The following is a 26,340-nucleotide window of genomic DNA, read 5'->3' on the forward strand; positions in this document are numbered from 1 at the left end:
GGTGAATGTAAAGGACCGAACGCTTGCTGCAATCGTACGAGCGCTGAATGAGTGTGTTGGGTTGGTGGTCGAATTCGGCTGGCAAATCCGACGCGAATGATGGCCGCTCTCGTCAAAGCAAGGGAGCGCGAATGCTGCGTTGGGGCGGTAGCCTTTGTTCCAATCCGAGACACCAAAGAGCGGCGGCAGAATTAAGGAGAGAAAGGGGAAATGGCAAAATCAGAAGAACGCGGTGGGGGTAGAACAGCAAGTACAGAAAATAAAAGGAAAATAATGGATAAATTCCTTCAAGCCCCCCGAATGCACTCCGTTCCTAGCTCCGCTGTTCTGCAGGCAAGTCAACGTTTGGCGAGACACTCTGGTAAGGAAACGAAGCGGGAAAAGAAACAGACAAGAAAGGAATAACAGACGTCCAGAACAAGAGGGAAAAGCGAGTAAGGAAGGGGATAGGAAAGAAAACAGCAGGGCCCCAGGCGGAATCTGGCGAATTGCACACCAAATAAGAGAGGGGACGCCCAAAAGCACAAGCAAAAAAAAAATACGCGACCAAGCAAGGTTAAGGCTGATCTGGAATTGGCGTGTCTGGCCAAGGTCCCGTCTGATTCGCTCAGTGGGTTCCGAGTGGCTCCAGTGAGAGGAGAGAAACAGCGGGAGAAGCGAGGCTCTGGGCAGGTTGACAGCGAAACAAAACACGCGTTCTGGACGGATGACCGGCGGCCTGAGAACGGTGCTTTGCGGGTAGTATCAACAAGCGAAGGATTGAGAAACAACAAAAGACACCGGGCCGGGACGCTACAGAAAAGGAGGACACGCCGACGTCGGTTCTCTCATTTTCTCTGCTCCTTTCCGTGCGGTTTGTTTGTACCGTCTCGCTTGGATTTGTCGCTCGTTGTCGATCGCGTTTCCGAACCAGCGAACTGACTGCACTGGCACCTGGGCAAACTGACCTTCAGGATTGTCACAGGCCCCGCAGCTAGAGGAATGGCAAAAGAACCGAGGCGGAGGGGAGAACAAAAACAAACAAAAGGAATGGAGGCGAAAAGACAGATTACATATTACAAAGGGAAATAAGGAGAGAAGATACAGGAGGAAGATGCGAAGCGGAAAGGGGGCAGGAATGTGCGGAAATCCTGTCTCCGGAGATGGAAAGTACGAGGTTTTTGTTGACAACACGATAGGCAGGCGCGATAGAGCCAGACATGGGTACAAAGATCCTCCATAACATGCCATCGCACAATGTACTACCAAGAGTGTTATTGCACTACCGGAGCACGAACAGCTTTTGGCAAGGACCAGGGAAGAAGCGACAGACCGGCGTGCTTCACTTCGGCCGGTCGTCTGGGATGAGATAGTTGCGATGCAAACAAAACAAAATTCGACAAGGGTGTCCACACAGATGGGTACGAGTCATATTGCTCAAGTAAGTAATACGGAGCGGCCGCACGTACGGAGTATTACGCTATAAGAATGCTGGAGGAGCGAGACCAGGCCGGAGAGAGGCCCATGTGCTGCGAGACCGGGCCCGCCATGCACCTTCCAGCAGTTTACAACTGTGATAGTCGTACTTTTCTTTGACGAATCTATGTCGAGTAGTAACTACGATGGTAAATAATGTGGGTAAAACAAGAGAATTGAAGCATAGCCATGGTGGCTCAGAAAAGACCATGCTACGCAAAGTCAAAAGAGCGACCAGTTGATGTTGCTTTTGATCCCATCTTGTGGCGGACCGCGACTCATGAAAACAAAACAGGCAATTGAATCCACTCAGAACGCGTCGCAAGCTTGTCGTGCATAATGTTGACAATTTGGCCGCCCCTGCGCAAGACCCAGTGCCGTGGCCAATCACAGAGCCCCGTTCATAGAGCATTGCACTAGCACCAAACAAGGCCCAGGACCAACGGGCCCCCAAACGGCAACTAGATGGCCGAGGTGGGCAAGAGCGAACACGTAAATTTCGCTTATGTAACAGAGAGCGAAGTGTGGCGAAAAGTTTCCATGTGTGGCTGTGACCTTCTACCACCAGATCTTGATATCAGACTGGATGTTGTTGCATTAAAAGCTATCCAAGCTACCCTTGTTTGACCCAGTTTCTCGGCCATCGTCTCTCCAAAACTTCACACAAAATATCATAGCCATGTCGGAACCAGCAGCAGACGGCAGCGGTGCTGTCGAAGGCATTGTCCCAGTTGCGCCCGTTCTATTTAAGGCGCGCGGCCGCAAGGGCAAGGCGAACATGCGGAAACGGTCACCAACGCCGCCACCAGCAAATAGCGAAAGCGACAGCGATTCCGGCAACTCGTCCGACGAAGGCCGGGGAGCGATCTGGGAAGCGAAGCGGCGAAGAAAAAACGGGGCCGGCGTGATCGGCGCGTCGACAGAAGGCGCATCCTCAAAAAGCGGCGTCGCAGCACCGACCGAGCTCGAGCAACCACTACACTATGCCGACCGCAGCGCACTCCTTGCCGACACGGACGTGGCCACAAAGCGCAGCCACATGTTTGACGACAAGGACAACAAGGCCAAAACGGCCGCAACAGCCACGCAAGCAGCACCAACGCCAGGCGCGCTGATGGGCGGCGTCGCGCCGCCCAAGTCGGTCGGCCCTGTCAAGGCGGCCGCCAACATCCGCACCATTACGTTTACCGACTTCAGCCCGGACGTCTGCAAGGACTACAAGCAGACGGGCTTTTGTGGTTTCGGCGACAGCTGCAAGTTCTTGCACGCGCGCGAAGACTACAAGCAAGGCTGGCAGCTGGACAACGAGTGGGAGGCCGTGACCAAGGGCAAGAAGAACCTGGGCGGCACCATCGTAGCCAGCGCCGACCGCAAAAAGTTTGGCGCTTCGGCGGCGGACAACAACGACGACGACGATGACGAAGACGAGGCCTTGCTGCGCGAGATCCCCTTTGCGTGCGTCATCTGCCGCCAGAGCTATAAGCAGCCCGTCATCACACGCTGCGGCCACTACTTTTGCGAAAAGTGCGCGCTCGACCGGTACCGGCGCGACCCGAGCTGTGCTGCCTGCGGCGCCGCCACGACGGGCGTGTTTAACAATGCGAAGCGGCTCACAAAGCTCCTGGAGCGCAAGCGGCAGCGTGCGGCCAAGCGGAGACAGGCAGCACTCGAGGCCGGTGAAGAGGTCAGCAGCGCCGAGGAGGGCGAGGAAAGCGACTAAGGCGGTGATGATTTGACGTCACTGTTTTACGATTTGTATATCACACTTTTGGCATTGGGCGGCGTTTGGCATTTGACTTGGATTGGAGAAGTTTATTTTTATGGAATACATAGGTATCCACTGTCTGGGCGAGGCCCCAAGGGCAGCAACAAAAGCAATCTATCTTTTGATTCTTCGTTTCTAGGTCTCTAGAATGAGAGTAGCTTTAACAAAGTCACTGTAAATCTTTTCTCGGCGTACTCTCTCGGCGCTGTGAAGCGCATCAGTGTGGCCACTGCAACAGTAAAGTATGATGCCTCATCGATGCACTTGGCCAGTGCGGTATTGTGCACATCGGCTCGGCTCGGATGCGTTTCGCCTTGGCCTCCGCACCTCAGTTTTTCCTAATAAGGCTACCGGCGTGTTGGGGGCTTTGTGCCGAGCCGCCTCCGTAGCGTAGATGGCTGAGATTTGATCCATCGGGGACAAAATCGGTGGCGTGCGCGGCGCATGGTCGGGATGCGTCTTCTATTTGAGCGAGCACATGTCTCTCACTTTCCAGACGTCGAGCTTCCGCCCGGACTTCCTCTGCCAATGTTGCGCTGCGCACTGCTCTCCATGCGCTCACGGAGTGTTTCGGCCTTCTTCTCCCACGATGCGCGGGTCTGGACAAGGCCGCGGCGGCGGGTCTCCAGAGCGGCAATCAGGTCGTCTTCGCCGGCAGGCTCATTGATCATCTTACGTTTCTAGAAGAATGTCAGCATTCACGTATCCTGGGGCGCAAGCAACGAGGTGCCTCCGATATTCTTACCTCCTTGGCCTCCATATCCGTCTTGAGACCGGCGCCGACAAGCGTGCCGACAATCGTTATGGCGGCAATGCCGGCCGTGAGGATCATGCCGCGGATGCGGACTCTCGGCGCGACATCCTTTGGAGGCTGCATGACGACAGGGCGTGGTGGGACTTCTGGAAAGGAATGCGGAAGCCTTGGGTTGTTGTTTCCGCTCACAGTTGTCGTCGAATGTCGGCATGAAAACATGCGTGGGGTTACTTCCATTTGATCTCCAAAATGCTTCTAAATATTTTGGCGGTGGCGACTGGCAGAACGGCGCCAAGCAAAACACCGCGACAGAATATCTCAAATAAAACGACTGTAATCCCTTCTTATATTTTATGGTATTTTAATACTGCTATGTGTTTATTTCTGTATTTATTGATATAGATTTGTCTTTATTGGTTCAAGTTGTTACGCTGTTGCATTATCGTGTTACTTTTTGAGTATTTTATTTCAGAATTCTCTAAAGAAACAATAGCTCCAACACCTGTCACTTAACGTACTTAAACGACATGAGAGCAAAATCATACAAGTTGAAAATGTATCGATAGACTTATAATACTGAGAGGAATCTAATGGAACTATAATAGCTGGTAACTATACAAACCCCCATGTAATGTTTTCCTATGAAAATCAAGACCCGAAAACGCCAATGCAATGCAGCCTCAGAAAGTGCCTCTCGTTTTGAACCACCGGCCCGTCTATTAGCCAAAGAGAAAGAATGTGTCCCCGTGCATATGTACTCGAATCATGCTGAAGCCTTGTACGGCCAAGCTATACATTAAGAATAGGGAGTGGTGAGTGAGAAGGCCCCCGCGTTGGATAGACCGTTCGGTCAATTTATACAAATGTCGTCGCCGTCGTATATTTTTTCGTGGATTTTGTTCTTTCTTTTCTCTTCTTTTCTTTTGTTAAGAACTGCGCCTATTATAATGGCTCTGGCGCGTTGAGCATCTTGAGCACGATTTCGTAGATACCGAACGTGATACCGGCCGCAGGCACCGTCCGCAAGAGATGCGGCGTCAGGCCGCCGTAGAGGCCAGGGATGCGCTCCTCGCGCCACACGCGCACAAAGCACTGTACGAGACCCGTGTACTTGCGCTGGCCGTCGGCCATGGGTGCCTGCCGCAGCCGTGTGCGCACGACCTCGTGCGGGTAGGTGAGGAGGGAGGCAAACAGCTTGGCCGCCCCGGCGCCGCCCAGCGGGCCCATCCAGTCGACGAACTGGTCCCAGGCGTTCTCTTTGCGGCCCTGGGCAACGATGCGCGCCTTGCGGCGCTCCAGCCCGCGCTTCATCTGCTCGTACAGCAGCCAGTGCAGCGTGGACTCGGCGGCACCCAGGTAGCTGGCGGTCATGCCCTTGTAGAGGCCGCGGATGCCCTCGTTCCGCAGCACCTGGCGCACGCAGTCGGCGCTGTTCTTGTACTGGCGCTCGATGCCGCGGTTGGCGTCAGCGCTGTTCTTGTCGAGCTGCATGCGCGTCTTGATCAGCCAAATGGGGTTGGTGGCCGTCGACGTCACCAGGCCCGCAAAGATGCCCGCGACGAGCTGGACCCAGGGCGTGTCCTGGCTGACGTGGGCCTGCTCGGCAATGATGCGCTTGCCGTTGCCGTACGTAAAGAAGTTGATGGACTTGGCGGGCATGGTGCCGACGAGCGTCGGGCCCAGGCCCTTGAAGAGCGCCCGCCAGCCCTCGACGCGCTTGACCGTGACAAAGATTTGCATCGTCTCGCCGAGGTGTTTTGAGACGGCGACGATGGGGTTTCGTGACGCTGGACGGGCAATCTGCGAGGCGCGCAGTTGCTTCTGGTAGAAATCGGACTGGAGACGTGTGCGGATGACATCAAAGGGCGCTGTCGCTGTTGCGGCGGCCAAACTGCCGACTCTGTAAGAACGACAAGTGTTAGATCAGGATAGCAGTGGGCGGGTAGCCAAGAAGGATGAGACGTACGCTCCTGCCACAATGTGCGACCACGACTTTGCGTTCTTCACGGCCACGCCATGGCCCTGCTGCTGCAGTTCTTGCTGCTGTTGCGCCATGGCGCCTTTCTCGACATGGGATGTGCCAGGCGGGTTGAAGGCCTCCGGCGCATCTTTTGGTGGCCGGACTGGCGCCGTGGATTCGGTGAAGCCTACAAGGCCGTCGGAGGTTGCGCGTTGCGACATGGCTCGTTGTGACATGGTTTCGGAGTGGCCTGCTGGTCACATTGCAGGCTGCCGGGTCGCCGGGGAGGGGGTGTTGTGGGAAGACGAAGGAACAAAAAAGAAAAAGAAAACCTCTTCTAGAGCAAGAGGCACCGAAATTTGGGTAGGCAATGCGTCGCGGTCAGAACAGGCCTAAAAAATGTTTCAATGGGAGGGAGTGGCCCGGCGATAAGATAAGGCCGCGCTGGGTGGCGATAGCGCGCGATAAGGCAGGGCCTGAATTATTAACCTGTTTTCCTTACCGGTGCCCACTGCCAGCCCTGCCTGGAACACGCTGTCGCAGCCTCCTTCGGTTCTCGACATTTCGAGCAAAAGCTCTGACGACAACCTGCGTCCCACACTCGGCCGAGATTCGAGCAGCAATCGACTTTCAAAATCTCTACCTGCCTGAAAACAAGTCGACACACATACACACCCACACACACGCCACCATGTCGATGCTCGGGCGCCAGTCGCCCGACGAGCGCGACGACCGTCTCGGCGGTTCGCGCTCCGCCACGGGGCCGTCTCGCAAGGAGGAGAACGTCTACATCCCGCAGTTCATCACGAAGCGGCCCTTTTACGCCATAAACGAAGAGGAAGAGAGCGCCTCCGCCGCCGCCGACAGCGCCGCCGAGGGCACCGCCAACATCACGCGCTCCGGCTCCCGCGACTACCTCGAGCACCAGCGCCTGCGGAAAACCGAGCAGGACTCCAAGTGGTACCAGCGCGGCAAGAATGCCGGGCCTGTGGCCACCAAGTACCGCAAGGGCGCCTGCGAGAACTGCGGCTCCATGAGCCACGCCAAGCGCGACTGCTTCCACCGCCCGCGCGCGCGGCTGGCCAAGTACACGGGCGAGGACATCCAGGCGGACGAGCTGGTCGAGGACGTCAAGCTGAGCTGGGACGCGAAGCGCGACCGGTGGCTGGGCTTCGACCCGCGCGACTATGCTGGCATGATGGCCCAGCGGGAGCGCATGAACGAGGCGCGGCGCGTGCTGGTCGAGAAAGCCACGGCCGCCGGCGGCGGCGGCGGCAGCAGCAGTGGCGGCACAGGCGACAAAAGCAGGGATGGCGCAGAGGCCGGAGACGGTGGCGCGCTGGTCAAAGCGGCCGGCGACGACGGCACACGGTACACAGAAGACACGGAGCTGGGCGTGTCACGAAAGAACGGGGCGGCCGACTTGCGGATGCGCGAAGACACGGCGCGGTACCTTGTCAACCTCGACGTCGACTCGGCCAAGTACGACCCGAAACGGCGCAAGATTGTGGACGGCGGAGCGTTCCTCGACGACTCGGCGCGGCTCTTTGCCGAGGAGAACTTTGCCAAGGCCTCCGGCGACGCCGAGGCGTTTGAAAAGGCCGAGCGGTACGCCTGGGAGGTGCACGACAAGACCGGAGACGCCAGTTTGCACATGCAAGCCAACCCGACCGCGGCCGCGCACCGCCGCAAGTTGGACCAAGAAGAAGCGCGCAGGAAGCAAAAGGAGATGGACGACCTGATGCGGGAAAAGTACGGCGTCGCCCCGTCGGACGCCATTCCCGGATTGGACGAGAAGGAGAGCAGCAGCGGCAGTGGTGGTGGTGGTGGTGGTGGCGGTGGCCAGGTGCCGCTCGCGGCCAAGAAAAAGGCGGCACTGCTGGCCACGGCCGTGGCCTCTTCGGAGCACTTTGTCGAATACGACGAGTCCGGCCACGTCAAGGACAAGTACCAGGCGAAGCGTGCCGACCGCTCCAAGTACGCGGAGGACGTGTTTCCACTCAACCACACGTCGGTCTGGGGCAGCTGGTGGAGCAACTTCCAGTGGGGCTATGCGTGCTGCCATTCGTTTGTGCGGAACAGCTACTGCACGGGCGCCGACGGCAAGGCTGCATGGGAGCGTGCTGAGCGCCAGCGGTTGGGAGACTGGGGCGACAACGACGAAAAGGACGAAAAGGACGAGGAGGCCGACAGTGGCCGTGGAGAGCGGAGAATGCTCAAGGAAGCGGGCGACGAGGGTGACGCACCGTCCGACGACGACCAGAGGCGAAGGGACTCGTCGCCGCCGCGGAAACGGAAGAAGGAACGGAGCTCGCGGGACGACTGATATGTCCTTGTGATCCGCGGCCTTGGATTCACGCCCGTGTCGGGGTTTCTTTGTATTGTATTTATCAACATACTCACTTGCATAGCGATTCAATGACAGCCATTTGTAGAACGTGAAATACTTTGAAAACAATGCCTTCCATTTGAGTGGATCCATATACTCTGTGACATCCCGTAAGCTTTATATTTGTCAGGCTCTTATACAGACAAACATTAAAGAAGACAGACCATTCCTGTGGAAAACGCCGTCATATCGTACAGAAGTGGAGTGCAAAGCAGGCAATAAGACTACATCATCAGGTGCTGTCTCTCACGTAGAGGTCGAAGCTGGCTCATTCTCAAGGGAGAGCAGCCGGTGCTTCGTTGGCATCAACGGAATCCTCATTGCCATCTTCCAAAGTCGCAACCAGTGAGGCATCCGAGCCTTTCTTCTCTGGTTCGTCATGCAAATCGTGTGCTTCTGAAGCACCATGCGCCTTCGAGAGCTGGCCATCGTCGCTTCCGAGGAAGGCACTGGCAACAGTCTCGGCCAAAGTATCCCACTGTGCATCGCCAACGTCGCCATTCGTTTTATCTTCGTCATCTTCCAGCGTAGGACTTTCATGTCCGCTCTTCTCGGGGCCGTCTTGAATGCTGCTGGTCGCTTCAGCACTTTCGTGGCTGTCCGCCTCACCACGGGGTATATCATTCGACTCGTTTGCGGGACTGTGATGAGGCGGCTCTGCTGGCTCGTGTAGGCTACTACTTTCATGGTTAGGAGACTCTCCTTCTCCGTCACGGGTGACTGGGGCTTCGTCCTCATCGCTTTCGTCGGATGCCGAGTCGATAGGCGCCTCAACGACCATCATATTCTCCTGCTCGTCGTAACGTGACATGTATTGCGCTTGGTGTCCGTTTGCAGGCGAACTTTGCTGCGGCAGGCCCAGAATCTCATCAAACGTCGTCGATTGTGCACGGTTATGTTGATGAGGAGGGGTATTGCTGTCCTGGTGAACCGGCTTCCGCACGGGCGCTTGCGAATGGACTTCTTTCCTCTTGATTTGCTGCTCTTTGTGCATTGGGACATGCATCTGTGACTGGTTCTGGCTGTGAAACACCGATTCGGTCGTCGGCCGGCGCTTAATCGGGGTGATCCGTGAAGGTAGCGGTGGTGGTGACGAAGCTGTAGAAGAAGTTCCATCCTTGGCTAGGGCGAGCTCGCCGGGTCTGGGCAGCGGCTCGCCCGGGGGCGGGAGAGGCATTCCGCCACCCATCGGTTTGCTAAGGTCGAGCGGCTCACCATTGCTTGCCGTCCGGCTTTCTAGACTTGCTTTTGCCTTGCGGTCAGCAGCCGCCGCCGCACGGCGCTGCAAGGCATTGATGCCCCAGCGTTTGGCCGACTGCGCAGCACCTGTCATGGCCGCAGCCAAAACGGCACTGCGCTTGGCGGGAGGCGTTCCGGAGTCGGAAGTAATCGTCGTAGTGAAGGATGGCTCCATCGACGATATGGGGCCTGAGCCTGAGCCGGCCATGCCCGCCAACGACGTGGAAGACGTCCGCCCAGATCGTGACTTGATAGACCGATCATCGAGAGACCCCGATTCACTGCCATCGCCAGTCGTAGCGCCATCAGCACGCATGGTCCTTGATCCTCGGCCAGGCGTTTCCGCATCGCTGACGGGGAACATTGAGTCGCCTCCTTCGTCTTCTTCGTCTTTGCTGTTGCTGCGCAGCCTATCGGTTGCACGACTTGCAGTCTGCGCAGCCGTGCTCGACTCCATGGAAGATACGCTAGATTTTCTGCTTCGGAGCGTGCCGGAGGACAGCCACGACATGGCAGTGTTCGGTTTGCCGTTCTTCGGCGGCGAGGACGACTGTATGGACGCCTCGGCATGGGATGTATCTGTGCCGACAATGGGTTCCGAAGGGCTAGCAAGAGAAGACGTTGTGCGGGAGAACCTCTTAGGCGGAGGCATGCCAGGAGAACTCGTCTCGCTGGCATCACCTGAGCGCTGTTTTCTATTGACGACCTTGGCGGCTGCCGAAATGGCAGACTCGCCCGATGCCGCGGTTGCGGGGGCGTGTGGTGACGCAGTGCCACTGGTCGGGGCACTGTGGGTCTTGCTAAGACGCCGTAGGCGCAACACGGCAGGCGAGACGTTTTCGTCGTTCTCTGGCGTGTTCGATGCCACACCTGTCGTGGACGCCGTCTTCGTGTCGGTGCCAGAAGCATGGCCTGTGTCCATCGATGGTGGATCAATCCCAGCACCGGTTTCGACGTGAACACCACCAGCCGCTTCTGTCCGGATGGCTGTACCTTCGTGTTCGGCATCCGACGCGTCCTCCCACAGGCCGCCGCGGTACGCCTTTTTCTCGGTCGGGAAAAAAGGCGTGTCGTCCCAAAACGGGAGCACAATGCTCTCGGAAATGGCCTCCTTGATCTTTCCCTCGATGATTTGGATAAAGACGGGCCAGGTCAGCTGGCGGGCCATGATAATCGGACGTGTCTCCATCTCAATCTTGGGCATGTGGCGGAACGTAAACCAGATGCGGTTGCTGGGTGGGCCCTTGACTTTGAACAGCATATGGCCCTCGAGGTGGTGCAAGACGACCGCCAACGATGTCTTGACTTCCTGCTGCCCGATGGGCGTGCTCACGCGGAGTGTGGCAGCCAGGTCAATTTCGAAGCGCCCGGTGTATCGAACATCGGCCTCGACAATGCACTCGCCTTCGGCCGTCAGGCTCTTCAGGCGGGGCGATGTGATTTGAGGGGTCGTATCGCCAATGTCGACACGCTGCACGACAAGACTCGAGATGAAGCCAGGCCGGGGTGTGCGTGACAGTTTGGTGACGACCTTGGATTCGACAAACTTGAGGACGTCCGACGTCTTGTACACGCCGAGGAACAGGCGTCCAAGCAGCGCGTTGAGCCAGCGCATGTCGGCGGCCTCTTCGGACGCGTGCAGCCTCTCCATCAACGATGTGAGGTGGCGGACGTCGATCTCGTGCGGCTTGGGTGCCTTGTCCAGGCTGCGCAGCAGGGAGAAGTAAAAGTCCTCCTTCTCGGAGCAGTTCTCGCAGTAAAAGAACCAGGGTCGGGGTGCCGGGGCGTTATGAGCCTTTGCCCGCTCGTGGTTCTTGGGTGCGAGGTGGATGGCGTTCCGCTTGATGAAGAGCTCGCCCTCAGGGACGACATCGGTGCCTGCGGAGATGCCGACGTCGTGGTCGGCAAGCTTGATGACGTGGCGCACGTCCACCTGCTGGTCGTCGTCAAAAAGGATCAAATGGCCGTGGCGGAGGACGACGTAGAACATGTTGTGTGCGTTCTTGGGCCGTGGGCTGGCGGCATTACTGACCTCGACCTTGGTCGGGTCGGATTTCTTGTTCAGCATGCTGCGGAAGAAGGTCTGGTACACGCTGGGACTGGGCGGGGCGACCTCGGCCGCGCCCACCGACGAGCCGCGCTCAATGGGCCGTAGGTTGCCGCCCATGGCAACATACTTGCGGTGCACAGCAAAGTAGCCGGCGGTCGCAAAGTCGTCGGCCGGGTCCTGGCGGTGTTTGTGCTTCTTGGCCGCGCCGTCGCTGCGTTCCTGGGCATGTTCTCGCCGTACAGCCTCGAGCGTCTTGACGTCGTCACCCGGCAGAACCAACCCATCGTATTTGTAGTTGTCTTTCCCTGTGGGTAAGCGGCCGCCATCTTTTGTTGTCGGGTCCGAGCTAGTCTGTGCATCTGACTCCACAGGCCGCGTCCAGGCATAAATAGCCGCCGCCAGTAGGAGAGGGAGAAATGTCAGGCCTCCGAAGAGATAGACGAGCAGGAAGGTCGTGAAATTAGCCATGGTCGCGGAGACGTCGGCCCGGTGGAGGACGGATGAGGCACAGGAACGTCTTGCAAACAGTGGGGAGCGGTTGAGAATGGCGGAGGAGGGACCGTCCGTTGCTGGGATGCCGTGAGGGAGGGGATCCGTAGGAGGTTCGCTATCGGAGACGATTCGGTCCGCGCGCTGGTTCCCACTCAAATTCACGCGTGATCGGACGAAGTCCGCAGTTCCATATCCGTCTGCAGACCAGTGCAAGGTAAACGAGGGATGGCAGGTTCGATAAGAGGTCGCGGGAGCTTCGCTGAAAGGACGCGGTTTCGTGCCCGCCAAAGGTGAACTGCTGTCCTGTTTGGTACTTCTGCTTCTGGGCGACTTTCAGCCGTGTGCAGGCAATTAGCGCGTGGATTGGCCAGTGCTGACGTCGATTGTGTGGGTGGTGGACGTTGGATTAGCCGCTTTGAGCCAAAGCGCTGGGGAGCGGGTGGACCAAGCTTTGTTTAAGGATTCATGGAACGACGGAAAGGCGGCTACAAACGATAGTTTGCGCGTTGAAAGGCGAGGAGGCAGTATGAGGCAATTTTGATCGTTTGTTGTTGTCTCGTATGATTTGGGCAGTTTCTGTTCACGTTGCACAACATACGTCTCGAGGGAAGGAGGCGCCGAATGTGACTTCCCTGACACCACAAGACTACGAAGTAAGCATGAAGAAGACGGACCCAGGGAAAGAGCCACAACGGTCGCCCCACTAAAGCTTCTGCCGCCTGCCGGCCTCGTGAATTTGGTAAGATATGTTGCAAAACGTGCATGGTACATGAAACTCCTACGATAAGACGCAGAGCTGTATCAGAGATCCTTTGTATCTTTCAGAGACTGCTCCATTGTGATCATATTCCGAAATGTTTAGCTTGTCAAGGATCAAGCTGCGTTACAAGCCCTACGGCTAAGGCCATGATTGACTCAGCTGTGATGAACTCCATCTGTATCAGCACCTTTGAACTGGAGATATTTGCATTTGATGATTGATACTAGTCAGCTGCGTGCCATTCTTGTTAGATGTACCGTGCATGGGTCAACTATAGGGCTGTAGGAGGTAAAGCAGGCTTCTCAAAGCTCGAGAAGTGAACAAAAGACGCCAAGGTCGCAACGCATCGTCTGGTGATAACGAGGAATGAATCATAGCTATGGATAGGCATAAACAAGTAAAGAAGCACAAAAGGACAATATTTGCGATGACAAAAAAAAAGCAGTAGGGGAAATACAACAAAACAGAAACTGTAGGCATCACGACAGGAGATGCTGGACAACCGCTACAACAAACGTTCGTCCCCTTTGCGCTGCTTCAGTTCACCGTCCCATCATTTTCACGTCTCGTCCACTTCCCCCGCCTGGCAGTGTCAAGGCTTCAAGTCAAATAATTAAAATTGACCCGTCTATTTACCACGCGTTCCGGTCCCAGTTGGGGTCTGTAGATGTCAGCAGTCTTGCTTCGCACACGGTACGTCCCTTGCCTGCAGCTCCGTAGGTTCTCTCTCAACGTACCCTGGACAAAGGCCGCCATGACCTTGCTGCCCGTCTGCAGCAGCGGGTGGCCGACGACAATCCGGAGAAACTTTTCCAGGCCGGCGCGCCGCGCCTCGATGACGTCGTCGCTGAAGCGGTTGGTAAAGACCTTGCCGGGCAGCGGCGGGATGGTGACGCGGGCGCTCTCGCGCTCGAGGATGTCGCGGAAGTACTCAAAGTCGCTGTAGCGGCGGCGCACGACGCTCTGGCGGACCTTGAAGGCGGGGATGTTGGTGCGGCAGTCGATCTCGTAGTCGGTGTACATGTGGCGGCCGACGCCGTGCGTGCGGGGGTTGCGGACCTCGATTTCCAAAAAGTTCTCGGGCGGGCCGTAGATCTCGTCAAACGACTGTGGCCGGCTCTCGGGGAGGGTCTGCATGATGGGCCGGTGGAGGGAGCTGGCGAAGGCGGGTGGCGGAGAGGAGGACGAGGTCGGGGCGGACGGGGAGGTGGGGGATGCCACGCCGGCGCTGGCGGCTGGTGGGTGGGACGGGTCTTTTGCTGGTGACGCCGTTGTGACGGTTGGGTGGGAGGGCGAGGCGGGAGCCTGAGAACGGAAGAGGAGAGCAGGCTGTCGTCAAGGCAGCGGCCTGTTGAGACGATATCGATCGCGAATGGGGGCTTCTATCGAGTGAGGTGAAGCCTGCTGGTGATGCGCGATGGGCGTGCGAGAGCGCGACAGGCGGCTGAGAAGGCCGAAAGAATGCAGTGGATGGTCGTGTGCCGTGTTTTGAGCGTTTTGCGCAATGCCACATCCGATTCCAAGTCAGAAGTACGACGTAATTAGTTCGTATTCATATGTCGTACTGGGAGACTTGACATTTGCGGGGGCCACAGCGCCTGTGGACCATCATCATACTAGTGCTCCTATTGGCCCAGCTGCTTGCCCCGCGTATTGGGTTTTGGGCGGTGGCCAACGGCCATCATCGCTGCCCAGAAACGTCAGCCTCGCGCTCTGGCCTCTGGCAGATAGACACAATTCAAAACGCGAGCATGCGATCTGACAGTGTCGACAATTGTGCCTTTGCTCTGTTTCGTGCCGTGAAATATCCGTGTATGTATTTTGAATAGCAAAGCAATATCATTACTGAGGGAGACAGATTTCCAGCTATTCCAGCTCTGCCAAGAAGAAGAAAACACCCCGTTTAGTTTTGTGGAGCAGCGCATTTTCAGTTCTTCAAAGTAAAATTGAGTCCATGCAGTGGCCTCCCCGAACTTATAATGCCATTGTTGACATTCGTCTCATGTTTGTCAAACGATGTTGACGGCCCGTTGTATTAGTCATTACACGTGATCATATTTGCAGAGACAAGGCTCCACACTAGCGTGTGCTCGCCTAGTGCTTGCCTCGCGGATTTTTACAGCGGGTTTGCACGCAAATCGCTTCCTATATCGCCCCCATCGAACGACACACGACGACAGCTTCACGACCACCGAACGTCACACCCTGTTCTTCCGTCCAATCTTTCAATACCGTCGTATCTCTTCTATTGCTCGTATCCTGCCTCTCTGTCCTCCCTGCAATGGCGTCGGACAACGCCGCGCTGTCGGCTGCGGTGGCGGTAGCGACCGCGACGCTGGACCGCATCAAGCCGCCGGCCGGCGTGATCATGCCGCCGCCGGGCGAGATGCGCGAGGTGATTGAGAAGACGGCGGGCTATGCGGTGCGGGGCGGTGCGGGCATCGAGGCGCGTCTGCGCGAGAACCACAGCAACAACCCGAAATTCAGTTTTGTGACGAACCCGGACGACGCGTTCCACGCCTACTACGAATGGCGGAAAGACGAGTACAGGTCAGGGCGGGTGACGGCCGTGGCGGCCGGTCGGGTGGGGGACGGGGCCGGCAGCACGCCCGGGGGTGGTGCCGCACAGGCGGGCGCCAGTGGCACACCCGCCGACGGCCCCAAGGGCCCCGAGAAGCCGCCCGACTACGCGTTCTCGGCACGCCTGCCCATCATGAACGCCAAGGACCTGGATGTGCTGCGGTTGGCGGCGTCGTTTGTGGCGGTGCACGGGCGGCCGTTTATGACGCAGCTGCTGCAGCGCGAAGTCAACAATGCGCAGTTCCAGTTCCTGCTGCCGAACCACTCGCTGCACAACTACTTTCAGCACATGGTCGACCAGTACACGCTGATCAACAAGGACCTGGGGGCCGCCCCGGCCGAGGGCGAGGGCGAGGGCGACAAGGCGCCGGCGACGTCGTCGGCGGACCGCCTCGCGCTCCTGCGCAAAAACGCCGACGAGCGTTTCTCGATCCTGCTGCGGGCCAAGCAGCGCATCGCGTACCGGGACTGGGAGGCGTCGCAGCGCAAGAAGGAAGAGCACGCGCGGGTGGTGGCCAAGGAGGAGCTGGCGCGGATCGACTGGACCAACTTTACGGTGCTGGAGACGATTGTGTTTAGCGAGGCGGACGACGCGGCGTTGCTGCCGCCGCCGACGTCGCTCAACGACCTTCAGTACGCATCGCTGGAGGAGAAGAGCAAGCTGTCAATGTCGGCGAACCGGATGATCGAGGAGGCGTTCCCGTTCGAGGCGCCTTCGTATGGGCGGTAGGGGGAAATAATGGTGCATAAAGCAGACATGAGATTGATATTATGATACCCAGAGCTGAATGGGAGCGAGAATGAAAAGGTGGATGGAAGCGTTGCGGTATGTTTGTGTACGATTATATACGGAAAGGGCAAGCATTGGCGCAGGTGATGCATTTCTGTGGTTTTTCTTTGTTTGGAGAAGTACCATACTTTGTTTGAATTTGGCTGTTTGGGAGCTACGGCCCATTATTTAGGATAGGAGTACAATATGGGAACATTTTTGTCACCTATAGTATAATATAACATCATGCGAGAGCGAAAATCACAAAGGCACTGGAAATGTGTGTATTGCATAGAGGGTGAGTCCCAGTGAAGTACCTATCTACCTACATGAAGTAAGGACTGTAGATGGTCGGGTCGGACAAAGGACAAAGCAGAAGACGTGCTGTCGAGCGGTGTTGAGATGCAAGAGCTTCGGTGAAAGCAGCAACATGGAGAAAAGGAAGATGGGCAGTTGGACCATGAAACGTGAAACGAAAGGAATAAAAGGAAGCGTGTAATGGTGCGCAAAGAAAAGGAAAAGTGTGAGAGTGTGGACAGTCTGGTGGTGTAGTAGAGGAAGTAAACAGAAGGGGGACGAGAACTAGGAACCCAATATCAATGGCAGATGTTCTCCATTCTTCTCACAATTGTCAATTTGTCCAAGGTAATATTAAAGCAGGCGACGAAGGACAAAAGAAAGAAGGCAAAGAAGCAAAACAGACAGCAGAGATGCGGATCAAAGACGGACAAGGACGATCTCGAGCGAAAATTGAAAGAGGTACACGTTGACGACGGACTGTTTAACGGTCACGGTGACCACGGCCGCGGCGACGAAGGCCATCGTTACGGACATTGCCGTCGTCGTCATAGAACGAGGGCGACCGGGGCCGGTACCAGCCAATGTACATGGGGTTGGGCAAGAGGGTGTTGCACGACGAACATGTGATGTAGCTTGAGATCGAGTCCGAGGACCAGTCCGGGCTGGGGTCCAGGTTGGGCGCGGACTCGGGACTGGTGGAGCGCTGCAGCGAGCGCTCGTCGTGCCAGTCGTATTCACTCTGGTCGTCACGCTCATCTGCACTCTCGTCTTCGCGCTCGCCTTCACGCTCGTCGTCACGCTCAAAGCTGTGCGCGAAGCCGTCGTCAGAGCCGTGCTCGAAACCGTCCCCGAAGCAGGGCTCCGGCGATCGCGGCAAGAAAAAATCGTCGTCGTCGTCGACTGGGTACGGCGGACCGATCGGGGCGGCGCCGAGATACGACTCATCCTGTCGGATGCGCGTGCTGTGCTCATCAGCGACGTCGAGATGGTGGTAGACATTGGACGCGGAACGATAGTAGTGGCTGCGCTCGCGCCGAAGCGGCGGCGGCGGCACGTCAAACTGGATGCGACGAGCAGACGGACGCGCCCCGGTCACGTTAGACAGACTGTTGCCAGGCAGGGAACCATCAAAGGGAAGGGGCTGGGCAGCAGGATGCAACGGGACGTAGGACCCGTCCTTGAGATCCAGTCCAGATGCCGGAGGCGGCTGGGGAAGTCGCTGGTTGTCGGGATCGGGATATGTCTCGGACATCGCCTCAGTGCCAGGCACAATGTTGTAGGCAGAGTTGTAAGAAGACGTCGACGCGAGAAGCGCTGCTGCCAGGACAGCCGCGTCATCGGCGACCTCAATGTTAAACGCCTGGCGTCCGGGCTCAGAGAGACGCCCGCCTTGGTGCGCTCCGTCGTCATCGTCCACGCCCGGGAAAACAGGCACCTCGGGGTTCACAAGGTTGTCCTCGGGGGAGTAGAGATGGCCGCCGGCATTGTTGCCACGATGGCCGCTGCTGTACGTTGCGGCGTCGTAATTGTGGCTGCATCTGGGGGATCGGACGACGGTCGGGTGAGCTGCTGAGTCAACGCTGGGGTCGTCTCCATCGGCGAGATAGCCATTGCGGCTCGACCCGAAGCTCGAAGCGCATCCGCTGCCGCTTGCCACATCGTTCTCGTCGGCGCCAGCTGGGACGGCTGTCCGGGGGGTTTGCTGGGCGTCGTGCGTCTCGGGGCGCTGCGCGCTTCGGATGTCTGAGAGCCGAGCGAAAACACGACGCAGATGGCGACGAACCCGGCCCGGTATTGGGTCAATGTTGGTGTCGACGGCGCCTTTGTTGCTGCTCGTGCCGCTGCTAGTGTAGTGCGTCACCGCCAGAGAGTCGCCGCCGTCGCTGTCGCCAACGGCTCGGTTTCGCATGTATAGGAAGTCCGCATCCTCGTCCTCTTCGTCGCCGGCGGCGTGGGGGACAATCTTCTCTTCTTCCTGCTGCTGCTGCTGCTCCTCCACTCGCCCAAGCTGCATGTTGCGTTGCGTAGAGACGCTACGCATCATTGGCATCCAGTCGGCAAACTCAATGGGCCCCGTCATGGGAGGAACCTCGAGGGTGCCAGGCGAGCCAGGAGCGGTGACAAGACGGGAGGCGTCCACTGTCCCAGAAAGAGCCGGGGGACTAATTGTCGAAGGAGACTCGACCAAGTCTTGGTCGGAAACCACCGTCTCGGGGCTGGTGGTAGGGCTTGGCCTATATTGATATATGTTAGTCGAGATACATTTGCGTCGAGGGGAATGTTGAATGAATGGCGCATACCTAGTCGCCTCAGTATTGTGAGAGACCATTGTTTTGTTTTTGTGCTTTTTGGGTGTTCTTTGGTTTGTTCGATGTTGATAAGTGACGGTGACGAAACAATGCAAGACAAGATGGCGCAGATAAAATAAAAACACGATCGAAGAGCTGCAAGAAGAGGGTGTATAAACAGCAGAGAAACAAACAAAACCAAAACCAAAACCAACAAAAATATATAAAAGTGACGAAGGTGGAAGCGTTCAGGTGACTGTCAGACAGGCAAGGTCAGGACCGAGCCGCACCTGTAGGAAAGTCCTGGACTAGGAATGGTGGTGATATGATACAAGAAGGTGATGCGTGTGAAGAGAAAGTGTAAACCATCCAAACAGCGGGCGTTGTCTTGTCCTTTTATACTTTTCTGAGCCCTCCAATCTGTCATATCATCACGGCCCTCCAATATGAGATGTTGAAGGCTATTTCGACGACACCTCGTTGTAGGCGTTCTATGGGCGTCTTTTGATGCCTCCTTTGCCTACATGCGTCTCTGCACAATGGCCGATTATGGCTCCCTCCCGGTCTACGCTTTGTCCTGATGTTGGCCGTCTTTCACGACCTGAAAGCACTTTGTCTCTTTATTCAGTCGCCTTTGTACCGTTTAGCTGTGCCTTGTTCGTCAGTGGACTGCAGTGCCACGGCCTTGTTGACGACCGCCTCCTAGCTAAGTGGTGACCTACACGCAAAGACAGTCCGCCTGCTATGGTGCCTCGCTCATAGCGACCTATTGTGTCGACCGTCTCCGACTTACAAGCCACAGAGGTTGAGCGTTTGTCATGAAAATAGGCGACGTGGACTCCTCGCAGAAACAAGGGCATGCCCAAAGACGCCGCCACGGAGCGTGTGAAGCGCGCGGGATAGCCTTGCCGTGCGTGGCAGCTCTATGGCTGGGACCAGTCGTGCCATATTGTAACCAGTGGTCATATTGAATATTTGTCTCTATCCTTTATATCCTCTATTCTGACTATCATTACCCAGCACACTGAAAAGCTAAAATAAAAGAACCCATGCATCAGTAACCACTCCAGGTCCTATTCCTATTCTGAGAAATAAGCCTATTCATAAAATCGTCGTCTAAAAACAATCCTATTGTGGCTTGTACTTTGTTTTTCTTTTGCAAAGAAAGCAAATAAAAATGATTTTTGTTGGGAGTTTGCTGCATCGTAGACAGCTAAGAGCACTATTCTCGGTCCCTAAGTATGATACTGGGGAGGATGTAAGTGCTCGGTGACAGAAATTGATCTCTCCCTCCTGCCACAGAAGTGAAACATAAAATAAACGAGATATTCAAACAAAAGCCAACCCAAAGGGTGTGAGGCCACTGGCTGTCACAGGCCCAGGAGAAATCATGGCCGGTGTTTGTGTGTCCGCTGGTCGGCGGTAGATCTCGCTTCTTCTGGCAATGCTTGAAAATAGAGACGGAACAGCGCGGCGACAGTATAAGCGCTCATCGCCAGAAAATAGCATCCGCATAAATTTTGGGGGCCGTGACAAGCGTCGAACGAAGTGGTCCAGGGTGCAGACTTACTCCTTAACGTATTAGGAACGGCTGACGCAGTGAATTTGGAAATATGATACCCGAGACGAAGTAAAGAAAAAGTAGGATAAGAAGGAAAATAAAAGAAGACAGGAAGCTTGAGCAAAAACTAGGCGAGTTCGTTTGGCGTTCTATGGCGAGGCAGCCATATAAACAATATCCATTTTGAAACCAAACGGTGGGCGAGAAAACGGTGTTGCGCTTTTGGCTGATAATTGGTAGACGCTTCCTGCCAGATGCGCTGCAAGATGTCCTGCAAGATATGCTGCAAGATATCCGGCAGCCGCTTTTGTTTGTGCCACAAACAAGCCCCTGTAGCCATCATAAGCAAGGCTTGGCCGCAGCCCGGCCGACCCAGACGGCCACAATTGCCGTCCCTATCAACGCCCTTTTGATTTCGACCAGCCAGCAGTCGTTGTTTACCGCCCAACATTTATAAGGCGGTCTACCAAGACAGAGGCATGCCATTTCGTCGTAGTTTTTGGCAGCGTCGTTGGCAGAACGTGTTCGTCACATGACGATGATCGCCTGCACCTGGTGCAGAATTTCTGCGCGACAGGCTCAGCGAGAGCAATTGGCGAATAGATGCCAAATATAAAGCAAGAGGAGTATGAAAAATCAGAGATAAAAGATGCAACAAGCTTTTTTAGCTGAAGAAGGGGAATTTCGCCATCCTCCTTGCCGTCTCCGCCCGTCCAATAATAATACGGCGACTATTCATGAGCGAAGTGCAAGAAACAAATGCCGGGGGAGAATCGTTATCCACGCTGCGCCCGAGCCATCTAGATGCACTGCTTCCTGCGCTCAATGAAACCGAGATCGTGGAACCGGAAAATAAAACAATCAAATCCCCTTCTATCAAGAGTGAATACATGCAAACGCCAGGAAGAGTCGGCTGTCAAAGGAAATCAAAGCTGGGCGAGTAGAAAAACAGATGACAAGATATCAGGCAAGAAATCGTCCAGATGCCCGCAGTAGCAGAAATTACATGGCTCCAAAAATAGAAAGAAAAAAAAATAAAAGCAAGCAAAACTACCAAAGATCAAAATCCGCTCAACAAGCTCAACTAACAAAAGACCAGTGGACCCGCCACATCAGGTGGGCGGATGGGTGGGCACATAAACGCAGGGCGCAACGCGATACAAAGTAAAGCGGCTAAGGACCAAGGAGCGTGTTGAAATGCCCTTGGGTCCTTCGCTGAATCGTGTAACAAGATCGGGCCTTGTTCCTGACAAGACCACCATGCAGCGCGTAAATATTAATCGTCGTCGGTGTCCATGGGCTCATCGCAAATGATTTTCACTCTCGGCGTGAACCAACGAGCCTTCTAGACCGGTTGAACGCGCATGTCAGGTGCAACGTGAATGACATCATGTGCAACAACCGGGGTTGCTGATTTGGTTGCTGCAGGAGGAGGGCTAAGTGTATCTTGCTTGTCTTGCTCAACAGGCGGTGTGTTCTCGTCGGCGCCGACCGTGACTTTCATTCTCTCCATCCTAGCCCTAGCTCGAGCGCGAGCAGCCTTGAACTCTTCCACATCGGCTCTACGAGCGACGCCATATTCAACCCGAGTTTTGGTGATCCGCGGCGCAGATTCCGTGGTTGTTGCCTCCGCCAACGGGCCTGCTTCAACATGTGCTGGCGCTGATGGGAGAGGAGCAGGGGCGTCAGTTGTAGCATCGATCAGGATATCGGATGGGACATCAGCCCCGGCCTCAGCCATAGGTGTGTCGTCGTTGTCACTTTGCAGGTCCGCGATCTTGACGTATTTTCTAGGGCGACCAGGTCCACGCTTTGGTTTGTAGCTTCCATCTTGCTTGGCGGCAAGGCGCCTAGCGGCCACCAGCTGGCGCTTGACTCTGAGCTTCTGCGCCTTTGACAGTTTTCGCACACGCGGTTTTCTGAGCTCAAGGCCACCCTGAACTGGAGATGAGGCATCGTCTGTTTCGCCAGACTCAAGTGTGGAGTCATCGAGCATTGAATCGTCAAGTGTGGAATCGTCAACATTTGAAACATCAACAGTGAAATCAAGAGATCTGTGCGTGTTTGCAGCGGCCTCGGTGGCGAACTGGGTGGCCAGCTGCTCTTCCTCGTCGTCCAACGCGAACAAATCAACAGGCGCCTGCTCTGAAACCTCGTTCAACTTCGCGGCTGCTTCGCCAGCTGCATCATTCATTGGCTTGTCAGCGACGGGTTCCTTTGTGGCCAGCCGCGGGCGACCACGCCCGCGCTTCACAATGGTGTCACTGGAGGTGGTGGTCACAGTCGTCGTGGTTGTGGTTGTGACATCGGCTTTTTTGGTCGTAGTGACCGTGGACTTTTGCTTCGTCTGCAACTTCTTCAGAGGCTTCACAGGCACCTTCGCCCGGGCATATGCGTTGCTGTTGGCCTTGCTAGTCTTCCGAGAGGCGATCGGCTTCTTGGCCGAAATGGCAGCATTAGCGAGCTGTGCTGCCGCCTTCGCCGCCTTGGCGACGGCCTGGGCCATGGGCGTTGCTTGCGTCGCTTGCGGCGTCATTGGCTCCCTGTTCATAACATCATCGGTGGGCGGTGTCGTTGCCTTCTTCCGAGTCTCAGTGGCCTTGGTCTTCTTGGTCGGCGACGCGGCTGGCTTGCGTGCCGGTGACTTTGTAGCTTTGGTGGGCTTGGAAGCTGTGGTTGTTCTGGTGGCCTTGGCAGGCTTGGCTGTCTTGGATGCTTTTGTCGTTGTCTTGACCTCCTTCGACACAGACGACTTGGAGGCCTTCAGGCCCTTGGCGGTCTTGACAACTTTAACGGACTTGGCTACCTTTACGACCTTGGCAGGCTTGGATGCAGCACTGCTTGTCTTAGACGCGGCCGACTTGGACGTCTTTGCCTTCGTGCGCTTAGCCTTGCCTGCTGCTGCGGCCTCGGCCGCTCTCTTAGCCTCGGCCTTCGCGATCCGCACAGCTCTCGCAGCATGCGAAGCTTTCGTGAGTCGGGCAATTCTTGCTGCATTGGCAGCCAAAGCTTCCAGGGCGGCCTTTGTCGTCGTCACAACCTTTTTCGGTGGTGGAGCCTTGGTGGGCTTCTTGACAGGCCGGATCGGGGACTTTGGCGGAGCTTCAGCTACCCGTATCTTCTTGCTCGCCGGGTCGCTGGTTGCACCATCCGTGTCGACGTCGTCATCCATACTGTAGGCATCATGCTTGCGCTTCGAGGAACCATTGGCGCCCTTGGCCTTTTGGCTCGCTTTCTCTGCGGCAGCCTTCTCGGCAGCGGCTTTGGAAACGGCCTTCTCACTCTTCCGGGGGCCGAGCACACCACGGCAGTTGTCAGCTCCACAGAGACATCCTTGCACGTTCTTAGCGGAGTATGGATCAAAATTATAATCATAAGTGAGCTCTTCGCCTGTTTGGATGGGCCGGTCGCCAGCAAAGAGAGCGATTCGGGGTTGGCCGGATACAATCCATTTGATCATGCGGCAGTTCGGAGAGCACGAATGGTTGACAAAGCGAGCGATACTACCGCTGGTTCCGTCGATGATGAGAGACTGGTCAAAAGACATAAGGTAGTAGCACTGTTGCGCGATCTGTTAGTGCTGGAGCAAAATCTCACAAAGGCAAGACAGAGAAGATATGCGAGGATGGGTGGGCTTACCGCGTTGTTCTTGTACAGCTCATTCATTCGCCGGTCGGACTCTTCCTCCGTTATGATCTCGCCAATATATTCCATAATGATTTGGCCGGGGCGGAAACCGCGGCTGGCACGAATGCCATGACCACGATCCAGCGTTTTAAACACCTCGACACCGATATGATACGGGTTCTTTGAAGCAGTTCGGTCCGCCAATCTTTGGAACTCGCGATTGCTGCATCGCTCCGGGCCCACGTTGCAGATCTCGTCATTGCACTCGTAGAGCATAATGCGGTTCTGGCAGTCTTCGTCACAGCCCGTCTCTGGCTTGCAAACGCATTTGGACTGGAAGTCGTCGTAGTTGGGGTTCTTCTTCCAGATGGCGTGGGCCTCACCAACAAAGCGGTCTATCAGGTTAGCACACACTTTCGAAAGAACAAAGCAGTAGTATATTCCGGATGATTAAGAATGGGTACTCACTCTTGCTGAACCGCCCATACTTGACGGGCTTCGGCTGGCCAGGCGGGAGGGGGTTGAAGACGTCGAACGGCATCTTGAAATCGCGGCCCTCAATCAGGGTGCGCAGTCCGTTGTAAATGGGCATTGGCAGAGTCTTGTTCGGTGGGTACTTTTTCGACAGCTCCGGCAGCTTCGCGAGCTCCTTGCGTTCAGCGGGTGTAAGGCCTGCAGCGGGGTTGGACGGTGTCGGCATGCCGGCATAGAGACCTTGGTTCATCCATTTCTTGACGCGCTTCTTAGGCAACGCGGCCTCAGCAGCGGCCTTCTCCTCGGCAGCCGCGGCCGCGGCAGCCGCAGCCTCTTCGGCTTTCTTCTTCTCCACTTCCTCGGCAGCCTTGGCGAGTTTGGCTTTCTTGGCGGCGTTCTTGTCGACCAGTGGCTCGCCATTCGCGTTGGCCGGAACGTACCTACCGTTGCTCCAGACCGTGTAGACAATTGGTTCGTTATCGACGTGTGAGAATTCCTTAGTATCTTGAAGGCGTCGTAGCTCGCGTGGCAGTTCTTCAGTCGTGGGCTTGTCGGACACTCTCCGTCTCCGTTTGCCTGATGCGGTACCCTGAGGGCTGGATTGGGAAAGGGACAGGTCAGTGGGAAGGCCAGACAGGCGCGTAACCCGTCTCTCGATAGGAAGAGGCGCGTCTTTGGCGGTCTTTGCTGCAGTGCCTTTCGACTTCGGAGAGGGTTTTGCTGCCTGTCTTGCCGCCGAGGCCGATGCCTGCTTTGCAACTGGGCTGGCTGTAGCTGCGGCTGCAGCAAGGGACACCCGCTTGGAGGCACGCCGTGCTGGCATGGCTGCCGACGATGTCTTGTCATCTCCCGCCGACGCTGCTGACGCAGCCTCTCCTGCTGCTCGTGGTGCGGACCCTGGTGCAGAAACCATAGTGTTGGCATCAGGGTTGACAGCACGCCGGGCAGGCTTTGGTGATTCCGAGGCTCCTGCCTTGGACAGTCGTGCCATTCTCATAGGCCGCCGGGTTGCAATGCTGTCTTCCGATGGTGTCGCTAGCAAGGGAGTATGCTGCTCCGACTGAGATGCTGGCTGAGAAGTTGACGCTGGGGGAGGTGTCAACTCTGTTAAAGCCGTCGCGGCGTTTGCCGTGTCGCCGTTTTGCGCATCTTCGCTGCGGTCGTTACCACGGTTCGCTTCCCATCCGTCGTTTGCAGGCCGGTCGCTGCTGGTGTGTATCTCAGATTCGTGCAGATGCGCAATTGCATCAGTCATCTCTGTATCAGCCTCAATGGCTGCAGCTTTTGCGACAGCACGGTCCCAAATCTTGCCAGAACGGCCGACCATGGAATCAGGGTGGGGAGACTGGTTTGCTTCTGACTGCGGGGTGATGGTGGACTGTGTGTCTGGCTGAGCGAACGCGGGTACCTGGTCGTCGGCAAACTCGGAATCGCGGTATAGCGCGTCATAAGGAGACTCGTCCTCGAGCGCAGGGCACTCGCTATCGGCATTGGAACCGGCATCGTTCATGTACCCGTCATCTGGAGGTGTGGCAGTCGGCGTGTCGGCAGCCACAGCGGTGGCCACGTGTCTCGAGATGTAGTCCGCATTATCAACAAACTGCGGTGGAGGTGTAGAGTGAGGGTTGTAGGGTGGTGTCGTCGGCATGGTGTCGGACAGGATGGCGCCGGAAGCAGTGGTCGCAGCGGCTGCGGATGCTGTGACAAGGATGTCGCTCTCGGGCTTCGTCAGGACAGAGCGCGAGCCGTTCGTTAAGGTCGATGCTGGTGTTGACTGCGCAGAGGCGCGTGGTCCAGAAAAAATGGGCAGTCCTGACAAACCAGTCCCAGCCGGGCTCTCCTCTTTGACAGGGAGCATGGTCCCCTCAGGGCTGTAG

The 26,340-nt window shown here is 56.4% G+C and overlaps 9 protein-coding genes across 9 annotated transcripts; 3 read left to right on the plus strand and 6 right to left on the minus strand.

Annotated features, from left to right (window-relative positions):
* Nucleotides 1-2,134: 2,134 nt before the first annotated feature.
* Nucleotides 2,135-3,175, plus strand: SPSK_06444 (RING finger protein 113A; the record flags this gene model as incomplete). Its single annotated transcript, XM_016733150.1, has 1 exon — nucleotides 2,135-3,175. The coding sequence occupies one exon, from the start codon at nucleotides 2,135-2,137 to the stop codon at nucleotides 3,173-3,175; it is 1,041 nt and encodes a 346-aa protein (XP_016592344.1).
* A 530-nt stretch (nucleotides 3,176-3,705) lies between these two features.
* SPSK_06737 (uncharacterized protein) lies at nucleotides 3,706-4,097 on the minus strand (the record flags this gene model as incomplete). Its single annotated transcript, XM_016733434.1, has 2 exons — nucleotides 3,706-3,900; nucleotides 3,966-4,097. 2 exons carry the CDS (start codon nucleotides 4,095-4,097, stop codon nucleotides 3,706-3,708), a joined length of 327 nt encoding a protein of 108 aa, XP_016592345.1.
* Nucleotides 4,098-4,916: 819 nt separating this feature from the next.
* On the minus strand, nucleotides 4,917-6,155 carry SPSK_06341 (solute carrier family 25, member 33/36; the record flags this gene model as incomplete). Its single annotated transcript, XM_016733047.1, has 2 exons — nucleotides 4,917-5,874; nucleotides 5,941-6,155. The coding sequence occupies 2 exons, from the start codon at nucleotides 6,153-6,155 to the stop codon at nucleotides 4,917-4,919; spliced, it is 1,173 nt and encodes a 390-aa protein (XP_016592346.1).
* A 470-nt stretch (nucleotides 6,156-6,625) lies between these two features.
* SPSK_06200 (pre-mRNA-processing factor SLU7) lies at nucleotides 6,626-8,260 on the plus strand (the record flags this gene model as incomplete). The annotated part of the gene is made up of 1 exon (XM_016732907.1): nucleotides 6,626-8,260. The coding sequence occupies one exon, from the start codon at nucleotides 6,626-6,628 to the stop codon at nucleotides 8,258-8,260; it is 1,635 nt and encodes a 544-aa protein (XP_016592347.1).
* Nucleotides 8,261-8,597: 337 nt separating this feature from the next.
* Nucleotides 8,598-12,080, minus strand: SPSK_05859 (uncharacterized protein; the record flags this gene model as incomplete). The annotated part of the gene is made up of 1 exon (XM_016732568.1): nucleotides 8,598-12,080. The coding sequence occupies one exon, from the start codon at nucleotides 12,078-12,080 to the stop codon at nucleotides 8,598-8,600; it is 3,483 nt and encodes a 1,160-aa protein (XP_016592348.1).
* A 1,416-nt stretch (nucleotides 12,081-13,496) lies between these two features.
* SPSK_06693 (uncharacterized protein) lies at nucleotides 13,497-14,001 on the minus strand (the record flags this gene model as incomplete). The annotated part of the gene is made up of 2 exons (XM_016733394.1): nucleotides 13,497-13,525; nucleotides 13,602-14,001. 2 exons carry the CDS (start codon nucleotides 13,999-14,001, stop codon nucleotides 13,497-13,499), a joined length of 429 nt encoding a protein of 142 aa, XP_016592349.1.
* A 1,144-nt stretch (nucleotides 14,002-15,145) lies between these two features.
* On the plus strand, nucleotides 15,146-16,174 carry SPSK_06449 (splicing factor 3A subunit 1; the record flags this gene model as incomplete). Its single annotated transcript, XM_016733155.1, has 1 exon — nucleotides 15,146-16,174. The coding sequence occupies one exon, from the start codon at nucleotides 15,146-15,148 to the stop codon at nucleotides 16,172-16,174; it is 1,029 nt and encodes a 342-aa protein (XP_016592350.1).
* An 820-nt stretch (nucleotides 16,175-16,994) lies between these two features.
* SPSK_06118 (uncharacterized protein) lies at nucleotides 16,995-18,842 on the minus strand (the record flags this gene model as incomplete). The annotated part of the gene is made up of 2 exons (XM_016732825.1): nucleotides 16,995-18,747; nucleotides 18,814-18,842. 2 exons carry the CDS (start codon nucleotides 18,840-18,842, stop codon nucleotides 16,995-16,997), a joined length of 1,782 nt encoding a protein of 593 aa, XP_016592351.1.
* Nucleotides 18,843-21,707: 2,865 nt separating this feature from the next.
* SPSK_05820 (histone-lysine N-methyltransferase ASH1L) lies at nucleotides 21,708-26,321 on the minus strand (the record flags this gene model as incomplete). Its single annotated transcript, XM_016732531.1, has 3 exons — nucleotides 21,708-23,933; nucleotides 24,002-24,384; nucleotides 24,458-26,321. The coding sequence occupies 3 exons, from the start codon at nucleotides 26,319-26,321 to the stop codon at nucleotides 21,708-21,710; spliced, it is 4,473 nt and encodes a 1,490-aa protein (XP_016592352.1).
* Nucleotides 26,322-26,340: the final 19 nt, after the last annotated feature.

This window comes from Sporothrix schenckii (genome assembly GCF_000961545.1).
Source record: "Sporothrix schenckii 1099-18 chromosome Unknown Cont38, whole genome shotgun sequence".
In the NCBI taxonomy this organism is placed as follows: domain Eukaryota; kingdom Fungi; phylum Ascomycota; class Sordariomycetes; order Ophiostomatales; family Ophiostomataceae; genus Sporothrix; species Sporothrix schenckii.